A 15,430-nucleotide genomic window follows, 5' to 3' on the forward strand; every position below is an offset into this window, starting at 1 on the left:
CTAAGTGGGACTATGATTTGTTTTTCAACAGGACAATGACCCAACACATCTCCAAGCTGTGTAAGGGCTATTTGACCAAGAAGGAGAGTGAGTGATGGAGTGCTGCATCAGATGACCTGGCCTCCACAATCACCCGACCTCAACCCAATTGAGATGGTTTGGGTTGAGTTGGACCGCAGAGTGAAGGAAAAGCAGCCAACAAGTGCTCAGCATATGTGGGAACTCCTTCAAGACTGTTGTAAAAGCCTTCCAGGTGAATCTACTTGAGAGAATGCTAAGCTTGTGCAATGCTGTCATCAAGGCAAAGGGTGGCTACTTTGAAGAATCTCAAATATATTTTGATTTGTTTAACACTTTTTTGGTTGCTACATGATTCCATATGTGTTATCTCATAGTTTGATGTCTTCACTATTATTATATAATGTAGAAAATAGTACCTATAATGAAAAACCCTGGAATGAGTAGGTGTGTCCAAACTTTTGACTGGTACTTTATTGTGTATGTCATGCCTATGATCTTCGCTGCTCAGGGTTTGGGTTTTGAGCTGCACTGTTTTGTTGCCAAACCAAGTAACAACGCTGTAGCATTAGATCGACTTAATTGTGGTTCTACAGAAGAGAAGCATGATGTACTTGTTGACGCCATAGACTGAGTCAACGCAGGAAGAGCAGGCGCTGTTGGATGCGTGAGCACATGTTCTCCACATGGGTGAGCGTTAACAGCCTGCTGTCAATGTAGACCCCGAGATACAAGATACCTCTATGAGCTCACCTGCTTGGGCTCAATGACACAAAGGAAAACATTCCTCCTATTCACCATTAGGCCTCAGTAAACCACACTGGTGCTTTGACTACAACCATTTCTAAGGTCAAACATGACAAATTAGGAGAAATAATGTACATTTTTCTCTCCTCTTGGCATACAATTTCATTTAAACATACATACATACATACATACATACATACATACATACATACATACATACATACATACATACATACATACATACATACATACATACATACATACATACATACATACATACATTACATACATACATACATACATACAATAGAATTTGTGTTTAATTCAAAGAGACACTTTCTTGGACTGGAGGATATTTTACCACCAGTTTGCGAATGTCTTTTGACTAATAGGGTTCAATGTAGGACGAACCACGAAAAACATAATTGACACCAGTTTCCTATGGTTTGACTACTATGGGTACTGATGGACGAAGATGATGACGAAACCTGTCATCAGCATAATGAGGTATACAGCCAGGTGTGTGAAACAGGTGTGCAGGGCCTTGCTGTTTAGCGACTTCTTCTTATTTCTCACACACACCATGGTGATTCGAATTTATGTCATAGCCACACTCCACATGGAGGAGGTGAAGAAGATGGTGGTGAAAAAGAGTCTGTATATGTTATTTATAAGCACACTATCACAGGAAAGCTTGAATAATGACGTACTGTCACACCAAGCGTTGATGATTTCCGACCTGCAGCGTGACAAGCGGATGGTGAGGCCCATGAGGACTGATTCAAAAACAAGGGACACCACCCAGGCAAACATATACAGCTTCACCAGAATTTTGTTGTTCATGATGGTGGCATATCACAGGTGCATTGCAGATGACCATATACCTGTCAAAGGCCATGATCATCAGTATTGCATGAAAGTTAGAAGCAAACCAGTGACCCAAGAATACTTGGGAGAAACACTCACTGTAGGTAATATATGTCTGAAGTAGGTGTTAAAACCTGTTTGGGATAGGGGGCGGTATTTTCAAGTCCGGATGAAAAGTGTGCCCAAAATAAACTGCCTGCTACTCAGGCCCAGAAGCTAGGATATGCATATAATTGGTAGATTTGGATAGAAAACACTTAACGTTTCTAAAACTATTAAAACTATGTCTGTGAGTATAACAGAACTTATTTGGCAGGCGAAACCCCGAGGACAAACCATTCAGGATTTTTTTTGAGGTGACAGTGTTTTCAATGGGTTTTCTATGTGGATCTAGGTTTCTAAGGCACTTGCTTGTAGTTCCTATCACTTCCACTGGATATCAACAGTCTTTAGAAATTGGTTGATGTTTTTCTTTTGAGTAATGAAGAAGTATGGCTGTTCAGAACGAGGGTCGAGTCTAATGTACTGTTGTGGTTGGGGCGCGTGACCTGAAAGCTCGCTCTACTTTGTTTTCGTCCTGTATTGAACACAGTTTATCCCGTATTAAATTGTATCTATTATTTACGTTAAACAATACCTAAAGTTGGATTAGGAAAGTTGTTAGAAATGTTTCGATCAAGATTACAGGTAACTTATTCGATATTTTGTAGTCATTTGGGCGAGTTGGAACTGGTGTTTTTCTGAATAAAACGCGCCAAATAAATGGACATTTTGGAGATATAACGACGGAATTTATCGAACGAAAAGGACCATTTATGATGTTTATGGGACATATTGGAGTGCCAACAGAAGAAGATCTTCAATGGTAAGGCATGAATTATATCGTTATTTCTGAGTTTTGTGTCGCGCCTGGCAGGTTGAATTATGATTGTCATGTGTTTGTTTGATGGGGTGCTGTCCTCAGATAATAGCATGGTTTGCTTTCGCCGTAAAGCCTTTCTGAAATCTGACATGGTGGCTAGATTAACAAGAAGTTAAGCTTTAATTTGGTGTATTGCACTTGTGAATGTATGAAAGTAAAAAAATTTAAAAAAATAAAAATTAATTTCGCGCTCTGCAGTTTCAGCGGATGTTGTCAATGTTCCGCTAGCGGAACCCCTATCCCAAACAGGTTAAAATGTTGAACAGCACTTGAGGTATGACGGAGGTGATACTGAGAGCATGGGTTAAAATACATGTTGTAAAGGAGGATGTACATGGGCTGATGCAGGATTCTCTCCATGCAAATGAGCACTGTGAAGTCAATGTTAGCCAACATTAAGAAGATGTAGATCAGAGTTTCCCAACCCTCCCCTCGACACCCCACTGACTTTTGACATTTTTGTTTTAACCCTAAACTTGCACAGCTGATTCATTTCGTCAACTAACCATCAAGTCTTTGACTAATTGAATCAGGTGTGACAGTTTAGGGTTAAAACAAAAATGTGAAAAGTCTGGGGGGTCTCGAGGAGAGGGTGGGAAACCCTGATGTACAATGCATTCAGAAAGTATTAAGACCCCTTGATTTTTCCACATTTTGTTATGTTACAGCCTTTATTCTAAAATTGATTAAAATGTTTTTTCCCTCATCAATCTACACAAAACATCACATAATGACAAAGCAAAACTGTTAAAATAAATAAATAATTGGTAATCACAGGTACTCAGACCTTTACTCAGTACTTTGTTTAACCTGTTATGACTAGGGGGCAGTATTTTCACAGCCGGATAAAAAATGTACCCGATTGAATCTGATTATTACTCCTGCCCAGAAACTAGAATATGCATATAATTATTAGCTTTGGATAGAAAACACTCCAAAGTTTCTAAAACTGTTTGAATGGTGTCTGTGAGTATAACAGAACTCATTTGGCAGGCCAAAACCTGAGAAGATTCCAAACAGGAAGTACCCTGTCTGACCATTTCTTGGCCTTCTTGATTATCTCTATCCAATACAGGGGATCTCTGCTGTTACGTGACACTTCCTACGGCTCCCATGGGCTCTCAGAAGGCGGCAAAAAGCTGAATCGTGGCTTTGCAGGCCCTGGCTGAAAAACATTAGCGCGTTTGGATAGTGGCCGGTCAGAGTACTATGAGACTGAGGCTCGTGCACGAGTCGACTCCATGTTTACTTTCTCTCTCTTTGAACGAAAACCACCACTCCCGGTCGGAATATTATCGCTTTTTTACGAGAAAAATGGCATAAAAATTGATTTTAAACAGCGTTTGACATGCTTCGAAGTACGGTAATGGAATATTTAGAATTTTTTTGTCACGAAACACGTCGGGCGCGTAACCCTTCGTCACCCTTGGATAGTGTCTTGAACGCACGAACAAAACGCCGCTATTTGGATATAACTATGGATTATTTTGAACCAAACCAACATTTGTTATTGAAGTAGCAGTCCTGGGAGTGCATTCTGACGAAGAACACCAAAGGTAAATCAAACTTTTCTAATAGTAAATCGGAGTTTGGTGAGGGTCAAACTTGGTGGGTGTCAAAATAGCTAGCCGTGATGGCTGGGCTATCTACTCCGAATATTGTAAAATGTGCTTTCACCGAAAAGCTATTTTAAAATCGGACACCTCGATTTCACAAAGGAGTTCTGTATCTATAATTCTTAAAATAATTGTTATGTTTTTTGTGAACATTTATCGTGAGTAATTTAGTAAATTCACCGGAAGTTTGCGGGGGGTATGCTAGTTCTGAACGTCACATGCTAATGTAAAAAGCTGGTTTTTGATATAAATATGAACTTGATTGAACAAAACATGCATGTATTGTATAACATAATGTCCTAGGCGTGTCATCTGATGAAGATCAAAGGTTAGTGCTGCATTTAGCTGTGGTTTTGTTTTTTGTGACATTATATGCTAGCTTGAAACATGGGTGTGTGATTATTTCTGTCTGGGTACTCTGCTGACATAATCTAATGTTTTGCTTTCGCTGTAAAGCCTTTTTGAAATCGGACAGTGTGGTTAGATAAAGGAGAGTCTTGTCTTCAAAATGGTGTAAAATAGTCATATGTTTGAAAAATGGAAGTTTGGTTTTTTTTGAGGAATTTGTAATCCGCGCCACGCCTATCATTGGATATTGGAGCAGGTGTTCCGCTAGCGGAACGTCTAGATGTAAGAGGTTTTAAGCACCTTTGGCAGCAATTATAGCCTCTAGTCTTCTTGGGTATGACGCTACAAGCTTGGCACACCTGTATTTTGGGAGTTTCTCCCATTCCTTTCTGCAGATCCTCTCAAGCTCTGTCAAGTTGGATGGGGAGCGTTGCTGCACAGCTATTTTCAGGTCTCTCCAGAGATGTTTGATCGGGTTCATATCCGGGCTCTGGCTGGGAAGGTGAACTTTCACCCTAGTATGAGGTCCTCAGCACTCTGGGGCAGGTTTTCATCAAGGATCGCTCTGTACTTTGCTCCCTTCATCTTTCCCTCGATCCTGACTAGTCTCGCAGACCCTGCCACTGAAAAACATGATGCTAACACCACCATTCTTCACCGTAGGGGTGGTGCCAGGTTTCCTCCAGATGTGACACTTGGCATTCAGGCCAAAGAGTTCAATCTTGGCTTCATAAGACCAGATAATCTTGTTTCTCATGGTCTGAGAAACTTTAGGTACCTTTTGGCAAACTCCAAGCGGGCTGTCATGTGTCTTTTACTGAGGAGTGGCTTCTGTCTGCCCACTCTACCATAAAGGCCTGATTGGGGGACTGCTGCTGTGATGGTTGTCCTTCTGGAAGGTTCTCCCATCTCCACAGAGGAACTCTAGAGTTCTGTCAGAGTGGCCATCGGGTTCTTGGTCACCCCCCTGACCAAGGCCCTTCTCCCTTGATTGCCCAGTTTGGCCGGGCGGCCAGCTCTAGGAATAGTCTTGGTGGTTCTGAACTTCTTCCATTTAAGAATGATGGAGGCCACAGCGTTCTTGGGGACCTTCAATGCTGCAGACATTTTTGGTACCCTTCCCCAGATCTGTGCCTCGACACAATCTTGTCTCGGAGCTCTATGGAAAATTCCTTCGACCTCATGGCTTGATTTTTGCTCTGACATGCATTGTCAACTGTGGGACCTTATATAGACAGATGTGTGCCTTTCTTGTCCAATCAATTGAATTTACCACAGGTGGACTCCAATCAAATTGTCGAAACATCTCAAGGATCATCAATGGAAACAAGATGCACCTGAACTCAATTCTAAAATTCAAAAAACCTGTTTTGGCTTTGTCATTATGAGATATTGTGTGTAGATTGATGAGGATTTTTTTTCATTTAATCCATTTTGGAATAAGGTTGTATATAACAAAATGTTCATTTGTTAGGCTATTGGTTAAAGGTACAAACAATATTTATTATTGAATTATCATTGATATAGTTCAGTCTTATCAATCACTTAAACATATTTAATAATGATCTCTTACCTAGCTTGATGACTGTGGTCATGTTTGCTTACTTTTGGTTTTTCTAAATAGAGACAGCTAGAAGGGCCATCTTTTTTATTAGATTGTGTATAAATGCAGGAAATGAGTGTTAGATGCCCCAAAAAATGGGTGGATCTCCAGACAACCCGCCAATTTACATCCCCCCACTTCAAAAACCAACGTTGTGCCCCTGCTTCTCTCATTGATTGAGACATGTGTCTGTCATCATGACATGCGGCACTTTGGGATGGACACACCTGTCTCGATCAATGAGAGGACTTGAAATAGGTATGCGTGCACTATTGGATTACTTAATGGAGCAAAAAATGATTTATTTTAATAAGGAAGCCTTTTCTAAACTCAAGCTAAGGTTGGTTGAAGATTTTCTGTGCTACACCAAGCAGTACCTATCATGTAACTCCCAGTAATGGATACCAAAAATCTTTGGTTAAATCCCATTATCTGTTGTAACAATCTGTAGCTATAGTTCTCAACACTTTACTACACCTGAGACACACTGAACTGTATTTTTTTGTATCTTACTTTTATCGTATGACATTCTTGTTGAATACCCGGGTCTATTTTTGAGATAGCATTAAATATTGTACACTCCCCTGTATTTTTGATTTTGACTGACATTCCGCTGAATAAAAAAAATCAACTCACTGCCTACCAGAAGACAAATAATGTATACAAAACGCTCCAGTCTGGTTTTAGACCCCATCATAGTACTGAAACTGCACTCAGGGAGGTGGTAAATTACCTTTTAATGGCGTCAGACCAAGGCTCTGCATCTGTTCTCGTGCTCCTTGACCTTAGTGCTGCTTTTGACACCATCGATCACCACATTCTTTAGGAAAAATTTAAAATCCTATATTAGACCTTATCTGTCAGAAAGATATCAGTTCCTCTCTGTGAATGGTTTGTCCTCTGACAAATCAGTTATACGTTTCGGTGTTCCTCAAAGTTCCATTTTAGGACCGCTATTGTTTTCACTATATATTCGACCTCTTGGTGACATCATTAAGGAACACAATGTCAACATTCACTGCTACGTGGACGACACACAGCTGTACATTTCGATGAAACATGGTGAAGCCCCAAAATTGCCTACCCTGGAAGCCTGTGTTTCAGACATAAGGAAGTGGATGGCGGATAATTGTTTACTTTTAAACTCGGACAAAACAGAGATGCTAGTCCTAGGTCCCAAGAAAAAAAAACGATCTGCTGTTTTATATGACCATTACTTTTGATGGCTGTACAGTCGCTGCAAATAAAACTGTGAAGAACCTTGGCATTACTCTAGACCCTGATCTCTCTTTTGACGAACATATCAAGAATATTTCAAGGGGAACTTTTTTTCATCTTCGTTACATTGCAAAAATCTGAAACTTTTTGTCCAAAAATGATACAGAAAAGCAAATCCATGCTTTTGTCACTTGTAGATTAGACTACTGCAATGCTCTACTCTGTGGCTACCCAGATAAAACACTAAATAAACTTCAGTTAGTGCTAAATATGGCTGCTAGAATCTTGACTAGAACCCAAAAATGTTATGAAATTACTTCAGTGCTAGCTTCTCTACACTGGTTTCCTATTAAGGAATAGGACTGATTTCAACGTTTTACTGCTAACCTACGAAGCATTACATGGACTTGCTTCTACCTATCTCTCCAATTTGGTCCTCCTATACATACCTACACGTACGCCTCGGTCACAAGAAAAAGGCCTCCTTATTGTCCCTAGAATTTCTAAGCAAACAGCTGGAGGCAGGGTTTCTCCTATAGAGCTCCATTTTTATGGAATGGTCTGCCTATCGATGTTAGAGACGCAGACTCGGTCTCAACCTTTTTAAGTCTTTTCTGAAGACAAAGTTAATTATATACTTCAGTTGTTGTTTTTTTATTATCAATGGCCACTTATTATTTGAAAATATTTAATGGTATAGACTTTTGTTGATGTTTTATCCCTATAGTGAAGCTCCTCTGAAACGGCCTTTTTAGCTACAGTTGAAGTCGGAAGTTTACATACACCTTAGCCAAATACATTTAAACTCAGTTTTTCACAATTCCTGACATTTAATCCTAGTAAAAAAATTCCCTGTCTTAGGTCAGTTAGTTTACATACACTCAATTGGTAATTGGTAGCATTGCCTTTAAATTGCTTAAACTTGGGTCAAATAATTCGGGTAGCCTTCCACAAGCTTCCCACAATAAGCTGGGTGAATTTTGTCCCATTCCTCCTGACAGAGCTGGTGTACCTGAGTCAGGTTTGTAGGCCTCCTTGGTCACACACTTTTTCAGTTCTGCCCACAAATATTCTATAGGATTGAGGTAAGGGCTTTGTGATAGCCACTCCAATACCTTGACTTTGTTGTCCTTAAGTCATTTTGCCACAACTTTGAAAGTATGCTTTGGGTCATTGTCCATGTGGAAGACCCATTTGTGACCAAGCTTTAACTTCCTGACTGATGTCTTGAGATGTTGCTTCAATATATCCACATAATTTCCCTGCCTCATGAAGCCATCTATTTTGTGAAGTGCACCAGTCCCTCCTGCAGCAAAGCACCCCCACAACATGATGCTGCCACCCCCGGGCTTCACGGTTGGGATGGTGTTCTTCGGCTTGCAAGCGTCACCCTTTTTCCTCCAAACATAACAATGGTCAGTATGGCCAAACAGTTCTATTTCTGTTTCATCAGACCAGAGGACATTTCTCCAAAAAGTACAATCTTTGTTGCAAACCATAGTCTGGCTTTTTTATGGCGGTTTTGGAGCAGTGACTTCTTCCTTGCTGAGCGGCCTTTCAGGTTGTGGCGATATAGGACTTGTGATATAGATAGTTTTGTACCTGTTTCCTCCAACATCTTCACAAGGTCCTTTGCTGTTGTTCTGGGATTGATTTGCACTTTTCGCACCAAAATACGTTCATCTTTTGGAGACAAAACGTGTCTCCTTCCTGAGTGGTATGATGGCTGTGTGGTCCCATGGTGTTTATACTTGCGTACAATTGTTTGCACAGATGAACGTGGTACCTTCAGCATTTGACTTGTGGAGGTCTACAACTTTTTTTCTGAGGTCTTGGCTGATTTCTGTTGATTTTCCCATAATGTCAAGCAAAGAGGCACTGCGTTTGAAGGTAGGCCTTGAAATACATCTACAGGTACACCTCCAATTGACTCAAATGATGTCAATTAGCCTATCAGAAGCTTCTAAAGCCGTGACATAATTTTCTGGAATTTTCCAAGCTGTTGAAAGGCACAGTCAACTTAGTGTATGTAAACTTCTGATCCACTGGAATTGTGATAGTGAATTATAAGTGAAATAATCTGTCTGTAAACAATTGTTGGAAAAATGACTTGTCATGCACAAAGTAGATGTCCTAACCGACTTGCCAAAACTATAGTTTATTAACAAGTAATTTGTGGAGTGGTTGAAAAATGAGTTTTAATGACTCCAACCTAAGTGTATGTAAACGTCTGACTTCAACTGTAAATAACTTGCAACCCTGCATAGTACAATACATTCCAAAGTGAACAGCAGATGTGACGTCTCAGTGTGTATACTGACATTGCCATGAGATATATAACTAAAACTGTTTTAACCCCTAAAAAATATTTGTAATACATATAAATGAAATATAATAAGTGTATTATGTGCAATGATCTCTAAATCAACAGTATTGAATAATATAATATTCATTGATTGCACCACCATCACTCGGTTGTATCACACCATTGTTATGAGCGTTCGGAAGATGTTTCAGCCATAGTTGCTCCTGGAAGTCGAGTGGTGCCCAGTCATTCTTAACAGGGCTAATGATTGGTTAGTCTAAATTACAAAGTGGCTTGCTAAATTAGGCAAATAATTAGTAGGAAACAACTTTGTCATCATTATGATGTTGTCAGATGAATTGCAATATATCTTACAGATGGCAATGTTGCTATTTAGCTAGTTAGTCAAAATACCTAGCAATGCTAACATTAGCTAGCTAAAATCCAGTGCTCTCCCCTCAATCTTAGGTAGTTTGCTAATGTTATACTACAATTAAATTAAATCTGACGACATCACCATGAAGACAAAAGGTTTTCCCACAAATTATATGCCTCTTTTAGAAATGTCATTGTTTTTCCAAGCCACTATAATGCACTTTTGACTAAATCTTCATCAGCACCGATTAGGGTTACAAAATTCTGGTATCTTTCAAAAATTTCCCTGGTTTTCCATAAATCTTGTTTCGAAGATTCCCGAAATCAGGACGGCATAAGCTGAAATCCGGAATCCTCCAACCAGGATATCTGGAAGGCAGGGAATTTTGGGGGAAAATACTTGGAATTTTGATACCCTATTGCCAATTGCGAATGTACTTTATTGAGTAGAACGTTCTGTCTGAAATCAGTCTTCAAAAGATGGTTCAAAACAATAGTGTGATGAAACGTGTACTATAACTCATGGATAGTATAATATAATATAATTTTGTACATTTGTTAACATTGTCCTTCCTAGTTCACAAACTGCATTTCAATAGGGGAAAACATAACCTTTACACAAATGTTATCTTACAGTTAAAGAGACTGTCTTAGACTTGATAATTTGCACCACTAATGTCCGGATGTCTTTGGACTGTAGCCCATAGATAATGGGGTTGAGGCAAGGTGGAACCAAGGGAAACATAATGGACGCCACTGTCCTGTGGTTTGACCACTGTGGGTACCGATGAAGAAAGACAATGACGAAACTTGTCATCAGCATAATGAAGTATACAGCCAGGTGGGTAGAGCAGGTCTGCAGGGCCTTGCTGTTTAGCGACTTGCTCTTACTTCTCACACACACTATGGCGATGCTAATGTATGTCAGAGCTACACTCCCCATGGAGGCAATAAGGAATACAGCGGTGAAAAAGAGACCATAGATTTGGTTGATGAACAAGTTGTCACAGGAAAGTTTGAATAATGATGGGTTGTCGCAAAAAGGGTTGATGACTTGTGACCTGCAGCGTGATAAGCGGATCGAGAGGCTTATAAGGACCCCCACAAAGACAAACGACACTCCCCAGGCAGACACACACAGCTTCACCAGCATTTTGTTGTTCATGATGGTGGCGTATCGCAGAGGGTTGCATATGGCCATATACCTGTCAAAGGCCATGATCATTAGTATTGTATGTGCATTCGTAGAAAAAAAGTGACCAAAGAACGCTTGGGTGGCACATTCAACGTAGGTAATATATCTGTCTGCACTTGCTTTTAAAATGTCACTCAGCACTCGAGGTATGACGGTGGTGATATTGAGAGCATCATTGAGATGCATGTTGCAGAGGAGGATGTACATGGGCTGGTGCAGGATCCTCTCCATGGAGATGAGTACTGTAAGGCTGATATTGGCCACCATAGTAAAGATATAGATGACGAGGATGAAGATAAAAGCAGGGTAAGAGGACTGGTTTGTGACCTTCAACCCCTCCAGCTGGAGAACGTGCTCGCTGTATGTATGGTTCTCCATCTGAGGTGCAGAGAATCTGGAGGAAAAACAAGAATCAATAGAAAGATACAGTACAAATCATACACAATTTAGCTACACAATTGCAATGATCATTCCCATATTAAGCATGATATCAAAGAAGTGCTGTAAGATTGCAACTTAAATAAATGTTAATCAAATAAAATTGAATCTGAAACGCAAAGAAACCAGATTTCTTACCCAGCCTCAAGTAAACAAAGATTAAAGTATATTTGATAATGAATAATCTTGTATACATAGACTTAGTATATTACCCCCTGCTACATAAATATATAAGCCTTATTCTAACATCTCACACCATTGACAGAGTGAGAAAGTGAGAAGTTCTTCAGTAGGTTTCTCTGTGTCCAGATCACCCCGTCTGACACACCATCCTACAACCGTGGCCAGACTAATAACACCATCACCTTTTATTAGGTACAGGGTTGTATCTCTAACACCTGTCTCAGCACTGTGCGTCAGTTTCCAAGCAACAGGGTCTAAGTTTGTCTCATCTCTCAGGTACTGTAATTCACCCAAATATGGTAAGAGGAAGACATACAACTCATACATTTAGAAATGCTTCATAAATAATTATAAATGTTAAAATGTCTTTGAATTGTAAAGCTTAACAATGTTTGCAAATGTTTCTAAAGTAAAAAAATATATAACATACTTACTTATAGTATTTCAACTATTTATGAATAGTTGGTAACACCTAATACTCAAAGTGCATCTTCTTTGACATTTGTCCACACAAAAATGTCTCCTGCAAAATAACTTTACTTCCCATATATTGTAGTCAAAAGTGAACAGGAGAGGGGTCATCTCAAAGTATATACTGACATTGCTGCAAGATAAAATGTAAATAATAAAGTTGTTTTTAAACATTCTTTTGATAGATTACCATATTAATGGTAGAATATATGAGTGGAATCCAACAATGTTTATGTCATATTGAAAGCAATATGTGATTGGCTGTCGGAAATACATTTTTTAGGAGGAAAATGTAGTTTCCATTTCTAATACTTGTTTCGATGTGTCACTATAGGATATGCTCGGGGGCTGATCACTGGCTCGAAGTATCCAATCACAGCATTCCACTCTAGGTTTCTTCCTAGGTTTTGGCCTTTCTAGGGAGTTTTTCCTAGCCACCGTGCTTCTACACCTGCATTGCTTGCTGTTTGGGGTTTTAGGCTGGGTTTCTGTACAGCACTTTGAGATATCAGCTGATGTAAGAAGGGCTATATAAATACATTTGATTTGATGATCTGTTGGAGACGACAGATTGAGTGGCAAGTGAGGTGAGCCCCTCTCCTTCCTATAAGGAGCCACTCACCCAGTCATTCTCACCTCTCTTGCTTGCTGAAGAGACTACGCTCACTGAAGGTCTCCTCAGCACAACTAAATTCCCTGTCTTCATACTGAACTGTTCTCAGGCGAACCGTGAGGGCACCGAACATAGGACCTCAGCTCCTGTTGGTAGTGTTGAGGACTGACCGAAAGGAAAGTTGTTTCTACTTCAGTCTCTGGTTATAGCTAGTGTCACACGGCTAGCTACCAAGACTATTTTGGCCTAGGTTAGCCCACTCCGCAAGGCTTTAGCTAACTCGGCTAGCCAGCTGCAAAGCTAGCTAAACAGACTAACAAAGGGCTGGCTTACGCCACAAAGCTCTTCAGCTAACCTGGCTAGCTAGCTGGAAAGCAAGCTAACCACACAAGCATTACTACCTACAACACAGTAATATTGCCAGCTCCCTTCTCTCATCTAACTTAACCTATGTTTACTCGTTTGTGTTAACTAGACCAACTGGTTAGCCTCACGCCTCTACGGACTTGAGAGAATACCGACCTGAGGTTGAACTGCTCCCACACCATTCCCTTCGGCCAGTACGGTGCTAGCTACAGCATGCCTTAGCCAAGAGGTAGCTGCTAGCTAGTTAACGCACTACTAGCCATGCGGCTGTAGTGGTCTCACTGTGTACACCGTAACTAACATTAGATGTGAGGCTTTTACTAGCTAGCTTAAGCCTATCTAATGCCCAGGGCTTACACATTGTTTTTTCAACAGGCATCTCAGCCTAGCCCTGTTCTATATAGTGGCCACTGCTGTCCCATCCCAAGACGAGCCTAGTAAAGCACTCAAACCCCCACGTTCTTGTGCTTGCGGTTCCATGATTGCGGGGAAGGAGTTTCACCTTCTATGCATCAATTGCCTGGGAAGGGAACATGCTCAGGAAGCACTCGACAACCCTGAGTCCTGTAAGCATTGTAAATTGCTGTCTACGGCAGTTTTTAGGAGGCTTAAACACTCCCCTATCTCTAGCCCTAACCTCACCTCTCAGCCACTGGCCAAGGTTGTCACGACTTCCGCCGAAGTCGGTCCATCTCCTAGTTCGGGCGGCGTTCGGTGGTCGACGTCACCGGCCTCCTAGCCATCGTCAATCCACCTTTCATTTTCCATTGGTTTTGTCTTGTCTTCCCTCACACCTGGTTTCAATTCCATCAATTACCTGTTGTGAATTTAACCCTCTGTTCCCCCCATGTCCTTGTCCGGAATTGTTTCTTGTAGTGCTTGTGTACGTTATGCTGGTGGATACCAGGTTTTGTTTGACCCATTCATTTATTGTTCTGTTATGTCTATTAAACAACACCATTGTAAATCAGTTTTCGCCCTCCTGCGCCTGACTTCTCTGCCGCTGTACGCACCTCGTTACATAGGTTGAGACTCAGATGATGACGAGATTCATCTTGTGGGTCTTCTCAACTTCGAGACTGAGATGGAGGGCTAAGACACCACTCTTCCCATCTCTTGGCCCTAGGTCTCCGCCCACAAGACGGAGGAGCCGCAAATCCCACTTGCTTGGAGTTCGGGCTCCTCAACTTTAGCAAGCGAGCCACAGCCAGACTTGGTATCAAGTGGCTGGCTCCCTTGGGTGGCCAGGACCCTGGAAGGGACCTGTACAATAGGAAAATACTCCCATACCACATGGCCCCCGCTAAGCAACTGCTTCCCATGATCCCAGCTTGTCTTAGGGAGGCGAGGAGCTCATGGGTCAAGCCCCTTACCTACAATATCCTAGCTAGAGGTTGCCCTAGCGTGGACATGCACAAGATGTACGAAACCCGAGTTTTACAACCCTCCCATGGTGGAGCCTTCACTCGTTAACCACCTCCACCCCACACGCCGTGCTACTAGCACTACTGGCACTTCCCTCACTGGAAAGATTAAGCGCTTTTCTGCCTCCATTTTCCATAAGATATACAAAACCTTGGCCATATAAGTCAGAGCACTTAACATTACCTCTTTATTGATGGCTTACCAGGCAGAGTTACTGCATTCGGTGAAGAAGCAACTGGAATTGGATACCCTGAATCCAGATGCTTGGGATGAGGTCTGTATGATTACAGATCTAAATCCCTGTACCTCCTGTAGTGCCATCCAAGGCTGTGGTCGTACCATGAGCCTGGCGGTGGTGGGAGAAAGGGCACTTTAATAAAGCTTATCCAGCTTAACAGACAAAGATAAAGTGGACATCTTAGATGACCCTGTGACACCCAAGGACTGTTTCGGCCTCGCAGTCACCGCTTTGAAGCTGTAACCTACCCCAGCTTCACAGCAGGGAGGGGGCAACAAGCTGGCCTTGGGGGACCAAAACCCCTGGCGACACAGTAGACTGCCAGTACGCAGGCCAAGCCCTTGAACCAAGGCAAACCTGGAGGTAAACATTCCTTTGCTGCATCTTACACTTCCATGCCATCCTCCCTTGGACTCTCCCCTTGACACTGTCGTGTCTTTGGCATCATTAAACTGAAGACTTATTTTTAGTTTATCAAATCG

The 15,430-nt window shown here is 41.3% G+C and overlaps 1 protein-coding gene and 1 pseudogene across 1 annotated transcript; both read right to left on the bottom strand.

Annotated features, from left to right (window-relative positions):
* Window positions 1-1,122: 1,122 nt before the first annotated feature.
* On the bottom strand, window positions 1,123-6,113 carry LOC115148287 (olfactory receptor 11-like; annotated as a pseudogene).
* Window positions 6,114-10,644: 4,531 nt separating this feature from the next.
* LOC115148237 (olfactory receptor 1020-like) lies at window positions 10,645-11,612 on the bottom strand. The gene is made up of 2 exons (XM_029690198.1): window positions 11,225-11,612; window positions 10,645-11,107 (listed from the first exon to the last, which is right to left on the bottom strand). Exons 1-2 carry the CDS (start codon window positions 11,590-11,592, stop codon window positions 10,645-10,647), a joined length of 831 nt encoding a protein of 276 aa, XP_029546058.1. The 5' UTR covers window positions 11,593-11,612.
* Between the last annotated feature and the right edge of the window lie 3,818 nt (window positions 11,613-15,430).

The sequence above is a fragment of the Salmo trutta genome, chromosome 15, assembly GCF_901001165.1.
Source record: "Salmo trutta chromosome 15, fSalTru1.1, whole genome shotgun sequence".
NCBI lineage: Eukaryota > Metazoa > Chordata > Actinopteri > Salmoniformes > Salmonidae > Salmo > Salmo trutta.

What these genes read in the sequence shown, in the direction of transcription:
- LOC115148237 (XM_029690198.1), bottom strand. Translation starts at nt 11,592, where the DNA reads ATGGAGAACCATACATACAGCGAGCACGTTCTCCAGCTGGAGGGGTTG. An exon ending in ATGATCATGGCCTTTGACAG is followed by an intron (nt 11,108 to 11,224) that starts GTATATGGCCAT and finishes GGTCCTTATAAG; the next exon opens with CCTCTCGATCCGCTTATCAC.